This window comes from Danio aesculapii, chromosome 6 (assembly GCF_903798145.1).
Source record: "Danio aesculapii chromosome 6, fDanAes4.1, whole genome shotgun sequence".
Lineage (NCBI taxonomy): Eukaryota > Metazoa > Chordata > Actinopteri > Cypriniformes > Danionidae > Danio > Danio aesculapii.
This window is the reverse complement of record NC_079440.1, coordinates 43,507,265-43,519,911: the sequence shown is the minus strand read 5'-3', so window position 1 is coordinate 43,519,911 and position 12,647 is coordinate 43,507,265. Positions and strand designations below refer to the sequence as shown.

General features: G+C 35.4%; 1 protein-coding gene across 5 annotated transcripts; it reads left to right on the top strand.

Moving 5' to 3' along the window:
• The first annotated feature begins 6 nt into the window (after positions 1–6).
• Positions 7–10,969, top strand: srsf3a (serine and arginine rich splicing factor 3a). 5 transcript variants are annotated; one of them, XR_008837991.1, is made up of 8 exons: positions 81–238; positions 4,098–4,163; positions 6,173–6,215; positions 6,359–6,569; positions 7,878–8,030; positions 8,399–8,794; positions 9,186–9,221; positions 10,416–10,470. XR_008837991.1 is itself a non-coding variant. In XM_056460311.1 (8 exons), exons 1-8 carry the CDS (start codon positions 182–184, stop codon positions 10,613–10,615), a joined length of 681 nt encoding a protein of 226 aa, XP_056316286.1. In that variant the 5' UTR covers positions 84–181; the 3' UTR covers positions 10,616–10,969. The 5 variants fall into 5 exon arrangements, 4 of the variants coding, with proteins under 4 accessions (XP_056316289.1, XP_056316286.1, XP_056316287.1 ...); XM_056460311.1 differs by lacking the exon at positions 8,399–8,794 and adding an exon at positions 10,588–10,969 and having other exon boundaries at positions 84–238; positions 10,416–10,502; XM_056460314.1 differs by lacking the exons at positions 81–238; positions 4,098–4,163; positions 8,399–8,794 and adding exons at positions 7–66; positions 10,588–10,969 and having other exon boundaries at positions 10,416–10,502.
• Positions 10,970–12,647: the final 1,678 nt, after the last annotated feature.

Sequence of the window (12,647 nt, the reverse complement as noted above, 5' to 3'; positions counted from 1 at the left end):
TGTTCTAGTTCAGAATGGCACGTGCGGTGGAGAGGCTCTGTTGACTGACTCATCGGCGCAGCGGAGGTAAGAAGTGGTACTGAACTTGACAAACCTGCTCTTTCGCACACGCGTCGTCTGTTTTTAGACTGAAGCTTGGGTACATTTAATACAAACGTCTGGGAAGTGGAATTAACATGGCATGCGTCCGTGTGTTTATTCACCCGAACGGACCTTCTCACATATGAAAATGCGAGAGGTAATAAGTTTGTTACTACCTTTGTTTTCTGGGAAGATCCAAATGTATTTCATGTGTTGTGTTTCGAGTGGTAAGAAAGTAAAAAGTTTTAGCTATTGTTTTGTTATGCACGCTTTTTCTTTAACTGGTTCTATACATTGTACAGTTTATGTGGTTTTATTTCTTGCATTCTGTTATTGTTAGCCGTGATGACTAGAGTTCAAGTTGGAAGTGTTCATTTTTCTGTTCATTTTCTCCATAGTGTAACAACGTCTTATAAAGATATAAATCTTTATATGCCGATATAATGCATATAAATAAATTATGTAGCCCATACAAATCAGTTGCTAAATTCCTGGTGAAAAACATATCCTAAAGAGAGATCAAGCTGTTGGTACCCTGCAAATGTAAATGTAGTGGAGAATAGAGTGCAACAAGTAAAACTTTCTGCATTGTGATTTATTTTATTTATTTATTTATTTTTACAAATTTATGAAGAAGCCTAAAATACAGCTCTGTCTTAAGTTCCAAGGTTGTTAATCAATGTTTTTTGTCAGACTATTCACATTAAACAATTATGCTTAATAGGGAAATTTGTGTTGAAATAAATCCTTTGCATGATGCTGTATAGAAAATACCACCAATCAATCACAGCAAGTAAATTGCTTTTTGGATTACTTTATTGTCATTCTTATATGACCTCAAAGAAAATACATTTTGATAAATATTTGTATTTAATATATTTATTATGAAAATGTGTTAAATACTTAAACTTGTACTTTTATCTTTTTGTCTGAATTTCGTTTTCAAGTTGTTACACTTCTTGAGTGTTGGCTTCTTTCGTGGCTCATAATGCGCTAATGAAAACATTTTATATCTATGGGAAAAATACTCCCAATAAAATAAAAATAATGGCAGCACACATCATGGTTTTTAAAAAACAGATTTATCAAGTGAGATATACATTAGTAGATGAGTAAAACATTCTGTTCATATAGGCATGGGCCGATATAAGTTTCTTATGGTATGATAACCTTGGATAAAAATATCACAGTATCACAGCATTGTGATTACTGCTCTAAAATAAGTTATTTTTTAAATGTCTGATTAAAAAAAAACACCCTTTCCCCTTTGAACAAAATACATTTTATTTTAGAAAACATTTATAATATTTTGGAAAAATAAACATGTCAGGCTATATAAATAAAATAAATCCCTGACTTCTGCTCACTTCATTAGTTTCAAAAGCACATTTTAAAATTACAAAAAAAAAAAAAAAAACTACATATACCTTAGGAACGGTATAACAGAAAATTTTAGCGGCTTTTAAAACCTTGACATCTCCAAATTGTGGTAAACCTTAAAACCGGTTATCAGGCTCATGCCTAAGTCCATATTACAAAAGAGTACATAAACTGTAATAAAAAAGGATGACACATCCACAGTCATTTCTGAATCTCAGATTGTTCTTTTTTTCCTGTAATAATATACACTCACCAGCCACTTTATTGGATACACATTACTAGTACTGGGTTGGACCCCCTTTTGCCTTCAGAACTGCTCAGGTAGGCTGTGGTGTTGACAAAATGCTCAGTCGGTACTAATGGGCCCAAAGTGTGCCAGGAAAATATCCTCCACACCATTACACCACCACCACCAGCTTGAACCGTTGATACAAGGCAGGATGGAGCCATGCTTTTATGTGGTTGACGACAAATTCTGACCCCACCATCCAAATGTTACAGCAGAAATCGAGACTCATCAGACCAGGCAACGTTTTTCCAATCTTCTATTGTCCAATTTTTGTGAGCCTGTGTGAATTGTAGCTTCAGTTTACTGTTCTAGCTGTAGCTGACAGGAGTGGCACCCTGTGTGGTCTTCTGCTGCTGTAGCCCATCTGCCTTAAGGTTGGACGTGTTGTGCATTCAGAGAAGCTCTTCTGCATACTTCGGTTGTAATGAGTGATTATTTGCCACTGATTACATTATCTGTTGCCTTTCTATCAGCTGGTACCAGTCTGGCCATTCTCCTCTAATCTGGCATCAATAAGGCATTTGAGCCCACAGAACTCACAGGATATTTTCTCTTTTTCAGACCATTCTCTGTAAACCCTAGAGATGGTTGAGCATGAAAATCCCAGTAGATCAGCAGTTTCTGAAATACTCAGCCCGTCAAGCACCAACAACCATGCAACATTCAAAGTCACTTAAATCACCTTTCTTCCCCATTCTGATGCTCGGTTTGAACTGCAGCAGATCGTCTTGACCATGTCTATATGCCTAAATGCATCGAGTTGCTGCCATAATATTGGCTGATTAGAAATTTGCGTTAACGAGCAGTTGGACAGGTGTACCTAAAAAAGTGGCCAGTGAGTGTAGTTTAAGGCAGTTTAACCTGCTGTGGCGACCCCTGATAAAACAGGGATGAAGCCGAAGGAAAGTGAGTGATACAAGTATCCATTTTGTTTAAAATGTTATTAGTAAAGCCCTCTACATCCTTCAGCTGTAGAAATGTGAAGCAGATATGGCCAGTGTTATCTTTTGAATGATGTCGATGATGTAATTTTGAGCCAGAATGTGTGCTGTAGACCTAATAATCATAAACTCTAGCCATGGAATGAAAATCCATCTCAAACTTCCACAGAAGTTTCGTAGTCGACAGTCAATCATAATCACACAATTGTGACACATTTTAGAAAATGAATACTTGTACGCACATCAGTACTAGGGAAATGTTTATTTTATGTGCAATTCGCTAATCCCATTTTTCTGCATGGAGAGGATGGTGTTTATGGTCTGTACAGCAGCTTGCCACCAGAGGCCAATTGAAATGATTTAATATCAATTTTTAGGATTTTTGAGACACACCTGAGACAGTACTTGTTTCCTAAAATACCTTTGGAACCAGCACTACTGGGAAAAGTGGGTGGACACTCCTTTCCATAAATCACAATTCGAATTATACTCTGAAAAGAAATGAAATGTCTTCTGTTTACTTTAAAATACTGTAGAGCAAAAGTTTTTTGGCATACTTTGGGACATACTTTTTTAACATACTTCATTTTTTGACATACTTCGGGTAGGTATTGAACACATGTTTTTTCCTGGTAACTATTTCTAAAGGAGACACAAGGAGACTGAATTACTAAAATGTAGTTAATACTTTGTACAAAAGGCATTTTTGGTAATGACAACTTAAGGTGCCTTTTGTATGGAGAATTGTTGCATGCATTGAGATTTTTTCCCCTGACTTCAACAGAGTCTACAAATCTTGATTGTTCTGTGGGTCTTGTCTATTTACTCAGATTTTTAGTCCTTAATTTCTATTGGATTTAAGTCAGGTGATTGTGTGGGCCATTCTATCTGCTTTATTTTATTTTCCGAAACCAATTTGAGAGTTTCCTTGGCTGTGTCATTGCCTTGCTGAAATATCCACCCTGGTTTCATCCCCATCATCCTGGTACGTAGGTGTTGGGACTCAAACAGGTCATTTTAATTTAGGATGACGACGGACAGGATTTTTTTTTAACTACTGAGAGATTTCAGATGCTGTCTGGGCTTTCCATGCCTTTTTAGCATGCTTTTCCATGCAGTATGGATTACTTTGGTTGAAAATTTCAAGTCAACAGTGCCTTTAGAAATATATATTTTTAAACAAATGGTAATGTTTTCAATACTTATTTTACCCACTGTAAGTTCAAAAATAAAGTTATTTTGCACTTGCATATTTGTCACAGCTGATTTTAATGTATTAGGTCATCTGAGTATTCCATGAATGCATGACAGCAATACTACTGATGAAAAGCATCCCAAAGTCATGTGACTGGCTTGACAAGTAATGACTTCAGATTATTATTATTATCATTTGTTCTTTTTTATAGAGCCTACGGCTGTCACATATACAGTACAGGTGTGACATCTCAGAACACCTTCCGGTAATCTATCAGGTAGTACAGTTGCATAATTCAGTCTAAAATGTGACCGCCTATCACTGTAAGCCAATGGTATTTTGCAATAATCTTAAAAGAACATTTACAAAAGCCTGATATATACATTTTATGTCACCAACCACATTTCAGACTAGACCAGTTATATGATACTTTAACTGACTTTTTTCTTGTCCCCCCCAAAAAAACTGTAAATACTTTTTTTTCCAAAATAAATGGTTTCTACAAATGTATAGAAATGTATTCTAACTGTAAAATGTTTGACCTTGTGTGTATTAAAATTGACTTTACATTAAATCCCTGTAATTTAGCATCTGTGTCATTTCATTGTGTGTACGTGACTCTAAGTAGCTTATCACCATTTAGACAAAGCCATTCAAACCACAGAGTGTGTGTGCTTCAGTGCTAATGTATATGTTGCTTTTATGGAGAGTGAGAGGGCGGGTTCATGGGAGGCTAACCAGTCATCAGGAAGCAAAACAGAACAGAATGTGCAGTACTAATCTGGGCGGAAAAAAACATTCTGTGCTGTGTGTGGTAACTCACAAATTCACATTGTCTTGCATGGAAATACACACGGATCATAAGAATGAGGAAATACATATTACTTTCTCCTAGGGATGCTCATTTGTTTAGAAGTTGCCCAAGAAAACAGCAGTCAAAATAAATGGAACAACCCCAGAGGAGTGCAGATAGATGCGTGAGAACATACATGCATACTCACCAACCTTCCCAGTGAGACAAAAATAAAGCCAGCCAGCGTAATGCTCTTTATTTGAATACAAGGCTGTTACATAACTCCACCTGTGTTTGCTTAATTCAAAACAAGACTGAACTATTGCCCCCAAGATTTAGCTTAAATGGATCTGACACTCCCATGACCCCATTTTGCTAATCCAAAAAGTTACACATATATTACAGATTAAGAAAATAGCATTTGTGATTTAAAACATATATATAAATTAAATGAATCAGTTTAATTTAATCAAAAATCTATTTTTGTCTAAACCTAAACGTATGTATATTTGTGTATGTATGTATGTATGTAAATGTATATTTCATTTATTTTTAAGAGTTACTTAAAACGTTGGGTGATTTTAAGTGATTTATACATACATTAATGAAATATTTCTGCATGCATATATCACTGGATGCTATATGTATCTTTATATACGTATAAATATATTTAAATTCGTAAAAACAATGTTGAGAGGACCTGGACATGTTCAACAGATAAAATGTAGGGTAATGTCGTCATCTCATTCATCTTTCATAATACGTCGACGCTGTAATTTGATCAATTAACCTATCTGTTATCTTTACATGTTGCTCTGTTTGGCGTGTATGAACACTTTAAAGCAGACATTTTGGCGTACTTCCGATGTATTTCGGAGCTTTGCTCGAAGATAACCGGAAGTGCTTTGCATTTACATTTGCTCGCGAGAACCCGTGGCCTCTATTAGCGCGAAAGCAACGAGGCGTTAGGTGCGTTTTGCATTTAGCTAACACACACAAATCATATACCGGTAAGTTGAATAAACCTTATTATTTACTCACGTCGAATAGCTGTATAATGTACGAACAAATAATAATGTAGTCTGATTTGTTCATTTAAATCGGTTTGATGCGATGTTTTTGCGTGTCTGTTGCGTTCAGGCCTACAAATGCTAAAATTAGCCTGTTAGCTTGGTAGTGCACGCAGTAGTAATACATTACCAGTATTCAGAGCATTTAAACATAAAAAATGTAAATTATTTGCGTACTTCAAACTCTTTTACTATCGATTAATGTTCATATTGTTCGTCTAAAGTGTTTTAATTCGCATAACTCAATTGGGTAATTCAGCGTTGCATGCTAACGCTAGTGTTAGTGTTCTCATTGTTTCAAGAAATAATTTCTTTCTCTTTAGTATGTTTATTTGTTCCACGAAATGAATGTTTTAAAAGTAACACAGCTATGACCCTTCGTTTAAATTGCGTGTTTATTGTATATGTTTTTATTCCTTGCAGCTGTTTAGGTGTTCAGTTGAGTTTGGAATTGAAGACATGGGGGGTAAGGCTTTATCCCATTTTCTTTTAGCATCCACCCTAAATGTGATTATTTTATAATTTTTAGATAAGTTGGTGGACATAAAAAGACTTTAATACAGGATATTGTAAATAATTTTAGATCTGATCCGTTTTCCCCTTCTATAGATCCTTCCCTAAGCCGAGACTGCCCACTGGACTGTAAGGTCTATGTTGGAAATTTGGGCAACAGTGGTAATAAGACTGAACTAGAGAGAGCGTTTGGCTATTATGGTCCACTGAGAAGCGTATGGGTGGCCAGAAATCCTCCCGGCTTTGCTTTTGTGGAGTTTGAAGACCCCAGAGATGCAACTGATGCTGTGAGGGAGCTGGATGGAAGGTATATAATTTATCTAAATTCAGCAAGAAAGTTTCAAATTTCATTGTCATGCTGATTAAATTTTCCTGATTAATCAGAGGCTAAAAGAGATAATTCACACAAAAATGGAAATTTTGTTGTTGACTTACTCTTTGCTGATTTCAAACCTGTTTGAGTTTCCTCTGTTGAACACAAAATATGGAAGCTGAAAACCTGTAACTATTGACTCCAAAATTTTCTGCTATATCGTTCCGGCAGTATATGCAAAATTTCTTTGTTTTAGTTCTTTATTTAGGACAACTTCTCTAGCAGAAAAGATACATTAGTTTTCTTTTAAATTGTAAAGAGATCAGTGTTTTTGAATTTAGTGAAAACAGCTGAAGTCAAAGATTTATTTGAATTATTTATCCTGACATGTTTACTGCTCCAAACATTTTAAAATGTTTCTCGGAAAAAATATAAATTGTTCAAACGGGGAAAAGTTTTTTTACATAAACATTTGAAGAGAGCATATGTTTCAGAGCAGTAACCACAATACCGTGTTTTTTTTTTAATTTATTTATTTTTAATTTTTTTATAAGTTTATCATACCATCATAATTTTATATCGGCCCATGCCTAATTGACTCGCATATTATTTGTTTTTCCTACTATGGAAGTCAATGGATACAGGTTTTCAGCTTTTTAAAAATATCTTATTTAGTGTTCAACAGAATATAGAAACTCATAGTTTGGATCCATCAGAGGGTGAGTAAACCTACATTTTTGGGTGAACTGTCCCTTTAAAAGACCTCTAGCATTTTTGATAGACTTTACAAAATTTTTATTGAATGCTTAATAAATGGAAGTTTCGTGATTTAAATTGTTCAACATTCTTTTTGAAATTTCTTTTAACCATAATATTAGACTTCAAAATAAAAATGAAACCTAAATTTGAAAAAATAAATTAGAACCGTACAATAATAAATTAACTAAAATGTTTTTCTGTTATGTGGCTTTTGAAATGACAGCCCTTGAGCAAAACAAATTTAAATTCTTAAAAAAAAAAAAAAAAAAAAAAAAAAAAAATATATATATATATATATATATATATATATATATATATATATATATATATATATATATATATATATATATATATATATATATATAATTTTTATTTAATTGGAAAGAGGAACGCTGTAAAGTATTAAAATCTAACAAATAAAATACAAAAATAACCAAATTGGCAGTTTATATGCATCACAATAGTGTAGCTTGTTTGTTTGTTTACTGAGTGGTTGGACTGCATGCAAAGTGTTTTTATAATCCTGTGTTTATCTGATTTCAGAACACTTTGCGGTTGTCGGGTGCGAGTTGAAATGTCCAATGGTGAGAAACGTTCAAGGTTTCGAGGACCACCTCCTTCTTGGAGTCGCCGGCCACGTGACGAATATAGACGTGGTGAAGATTATAGACGCCGCAGCCCAACTGCAAGACGCCGGTACAGTTTCTTCTTTTTTTCAGATTAGTCTAGATGTCTTGGTCATTATACCCTTCCACCACAAGCTCAGTTATGGGCAGAATGATCCTGACAGCCCTAATTTTTGTTCATAAAATTGGCCAAATTTTCCAAAAAAAATACTAAATTTGTATTTGCCCTAATCAGTTATCAGCATTTGTATTGGTAAATCAATGCTTCATTTCCCCTCACTGATGTTCTCTTCTAATGAGCGCATTAAGTTTTTGGTCAGGAATATTCATTAAGTTGAGTTGTAGTCACAGGTTTCCAAAGAGTCTTCTCATTGTTTGGCTTTTCTGTAATTTTTCTATTTATAATAATGAAGCTGACCACCCCACCCCCCCTTTCAGAGACATCACCAAGCCTCTACTCATCTACCTCTGAGTCAGTCAACTAGCCCTCTTTCACCATCATGTGACCAGCGTACACCAATCAGCTCACATGATCCAAGCATGGCCACCAGCCCATTGGTTCCTGAGCATGCCTCTCTCAGGCTCCTTCACCTCCTCCAACGTTAACCTGATCGGCAAAACCAACCACGCCACATTTACAACCAATCGACGGGTCTTATGCCCCCTCCCCAAATGTCTACATGACAACATACCCTCAGCAGTCCTCATCTAACTGACATCTTCAGCCACCTACTGTATAGCTGTTAACATCTAGCAACCATCTGGCAAAATCTCCCCGCAAATTTCGCCCTCCTGACCAGCACTCAGCTTCACTGCATCATAACTAGCTTGTTAGTAAGTTAACGCCTTTTCCTCCGCTTAATGACATTGAATTTAATTTATTTGGTGGTTTTGAGGTACAACTTTTTATCGAGATGTAGTATGTATTACAGTATTCAAAGAGGAATTTTTTCTTTATTAATAATTTTTTAACAGCCCTCTGCGTTTCAGTAGTATTCATACTGAACGTTTTTGATCAAAGGCTTGGCAAATAAATGGCTGATTGAGAAGAGCCAGCTCGGATAGATTTAAAAATTGCTGTGCCCATATTGGGCTTAATGACCGTGATTGAATAACGAGTTTTTGTTCAGAAAATGGGTTCTGTCATTGCGTGGCGCTGCATGTGACAAAAGTATTTGACAATATTGACCCCTGATTTGTCAGTATTTCTTAAATGTACATCTAGGTCTCCCAGGAGGAGCTTTAGCCGTAGTCGGAGCAGGTGAGTTGCTTGTCTATTTTTTTATTTTTTTTGTAGAGCCCAAATATAGTTTGTTATTATTTTTATTTTTTATTTTTTTTTAAGACATGTCAGCATACACGCACAGAAAAACGCACTGCCTTTGAAAATGTAATTAATTCACACACATACAGGATGTTAACGGCCCAATTCTACCACTTAGCTCTTACCCCTCGTGAAGGGGTAGGTGTCCCAATTCTTTTAGCTTGAAGGCGTAGGGCTAAGGGGAAGGGCTAGATAGCCCTTGAAACTGAGATTTTTCAGGACTACACTCCAAACAAATGGGTAAGAAAATTTCCCAGATTATGGCAGCATGGCTGCACACAGAAGTGAGATGCACAAATTACTGTTTGTCATTATTCTGAATTTTTATGTTTTTATTTTGAATTATCTGAATGTTTTAATACATTTCATAACCACAATAGTGTTTAAAAAAAAAAACGCTACAGTAAAAACCGCAATTTCGCTATCTATAATCGATAATGATAGCTCCTGTATAGTAGTTCTGCAACATACTTTCACATCTGACACTTGAATGCCCTGTCAGAAAAGTGGCTGTGAATGACCTTTTCACAGTGTCTGGTAATATGTTAATATTGTTTTCTTGAGTTTACGTTGATGAATATGGCCACTGTGTAAATGCACAGTACCGTTATGATCGTATTGCCACATTTTATCATTATGATAACATGTTGTTGATTTCCTGAAGATAAATACCAAAAAAAATAATGCAACTGGAATAACTACAGCAGTCACCACCGTCGTTCTCATATGAAGCAGGAGATCGCGATGACTAATGATGATGTGTTGTAGTGCCGTCCCATTTCTTGGGGGTAGATTTCTTCACAATCTGTTTCAAGGGCCAATAGAAAGAAGTACAAAATATAATTGGGATTGGGTCAACATGACTTGAAAAGAATTGTGTGTATTTACAAGACTAAACTATTTGCAATTGCAAAAACCAGGTTATCCACATTATTTTGGGGAAATTTGTCCACCACGTTGCAGACCTTTGCATATGCATTAAAAATAAAACAAAGTATACTTTGGGCTTCACAGGTTTTGTCAACACCATAAGCAGTTTCTCTGACTATTTTTATTTATGGTTCTTAATTTGCCCTCTTGTTTCATCTTATGACTAACACACTTTCACTTGTATTTACTTGGCTTTTATAGGTCCCTTTCCAGAGAGAGGAGAAGAGAGAGGTCTTTGTCTCGAGATAGAAACTATAAACCTTCAAGGTCTTTCTCAGGATCACGCAGGTTGGTTTCCACTTGTGAGTAGTGTAATGGCATAGCTGAATTATTTACAGATCTGTTCACAGAACATTTTCTCGTCTCTTTTCAGTCGTTCACGATCCAATGGTCGGAAGTGAGAAGTGTTCAAGCCCAGCGTTGTCAGAAAAAATGTGTTTGTGCCCGCTCTTTAACAGACTAGGAAGGATGATGGGAAACAACGATGGAGGTGTTTTTTTTTTTTTTTTGTTTGTTTTTTTTTTGGCCCCCCAAAGTCTTTTTAAAATGCCCCCTCATAGTGTTCTGAGTATCCTTTTTTACTTAAGATATCTGTGCTTAATGGGTAGTAATGGTTTCATCCTGCCTAAATGCTTGGAATGTAATTTTATGCTCTTTGGGCAGAGAAGTGTTTTGAATGGTCTGACCTAGGTGATCATTTGAAGATGATTTTGTATGCTTTTTTGTTTGTACTTCCATTAAAACGTTCCTTACGACTTCACTGTGTGGTTACTCTTTCCTCTACACTTCACACTGTTTGGGTGTTATTGCATTAAAGTTTGATTCCCCTTTACCTTATGGTTTAATTCAGGGCTTCCAAACTTTTCAGCCCATGACCACCAAAATAAATGCCAGTGACTCGCAACACCCATTATCCTCTAAGGTGGTTATAAATAAATAATGGCGCACACATACCAATAGGCCAAGTATATTCATCATTTAATTGGGAAGAACACCACTTAAAGACCATCCTTCATTTTCAGTTGCCTGTATTTATTATTAAAGTATGTTAGTGCTATAAAGATGTCAAAGTTTAACCTGGTGCCATAAAATCAATGTGCTGTATCTTTAATATAACATAATCACCCCAGGGGTCACAAAAAAAATCAGAAGGCTGGTGGCTTTTTGTTTGCATGTTGTTTTTTTATGTAACTTTTTTTTGTAGGTTATGAATAAAATATTGAAAATCTAATAGTTTAAAAATGAATTTGACTTTTGGGAATCACCAAGTGACCGCCCGCCCCTCACATTTTCATCTTCCACCGACCTAAAATTTGGGAACAATTTGTTTACTTCATTATTATAATAGTTGTATTATTTATAATAGAATTGCAGCATGTTTAAGCAGGTCATAATTTTTTGCGTGTTGCATTCAGTCTTTGGTGCCAGTACGTTATAATTTCCACTTCAATAACAAATATGAATTTAAAAATTAAAGTGATTGACATTTACATTTAGGCTAGTCCTTTAGCAGACACTTTTGTCCAAAGCAGCTTACAGTTGAGGAGGCATTGAGCAAGAAGAGGTAAGACACAAGAAGTGCTAGTTATACAAAGAAATTGGTTTCAATGAATTAATAATGGCAACTAATCTTCATTTGTGTTCTTGAACCGATCAGGGCATTGTAAAATACACATTTTGCATTAAATTGTATAAGTTTTTGATTGTGAAGTTGTAAAATATGCATTAAATACCTAGCTGTGCAGTCCTTTATTTCCAACATGCTTGTGCGCTTTTAAATAAAAGCAGTACTTAAAAGTATTAACTATGATCAAAACATGCACTTAAACTGCAGTCTAAATATTACACTACAAAAATTGTGTGTGATCCGTTTACACCGGAAGAACGATCAGCAAGTTGTCAGAAATATATACTCAAAAGTTCACACTTGCCTTACGATGCAATTTATGTCAACAGTACAGGAAGTTGAGGGTAGCAGCATAAAGGAAGCTTCATGAGCTCAGCCTCCTTCAAAAGAGAAACAAAAGCATTGAAGCGTGTCCCGTACTTTGCTAAAACCCATGAGACTGCCAACTTGGATGGATTCTTGAGAAGGTCAGCAGAAGGTAATGTCAGTTACTGGTACTTTTGTAGCATCAACACATTTAAGAGGGATGTCTTACATTTACACCCTCTGATTTGCCAAAGATATGCAATTATAGTATTTTAGTCTTCCTATTGCTAATATTAACATTACAAGTCATGCAGCAATGTTTTACTGTAGAAGACAGACAAAAAAGTGTTTAATTATTCATTTAGGTTGTGAGCTGTATTGTAATAAGTGGATACCAGAACAGTTTGTGTGACAAAAACAATAGTAAAATGATGGTTAGAGAATTGATGACGATGAAAAATGTGACTAAACGTGTGTGGCATTTTTTAGATTACAAATAA

What these genes read in the sequence shown, in the direction of transcription:
- srsf3a (XM_056460311.1), top strand. Translation starts at nt 182, where the DNA reads ATGCGTCCGTGTGTTTATTCACCCGAACGGACCTTCTCACATATGAAA. An exon ending in AGCCCAACTGCAAGACGCCG is followed by an intron (nt 8,031 to 9,185) that starts GTACAGTTTCTT and finishes ATGTACATCTAG; the next exon opens with GTCTCCCAGGAGGAGCTTTA. An exon ending in TCTTTCTCAGGATCACGCAG is followed by an intron (nt 10,503 to 10,587) that starts GTTGGTTTCCAC and finishes GTCTCTTTTCAG; the next exon opens with TCGTTCACGATCCAATGGTC.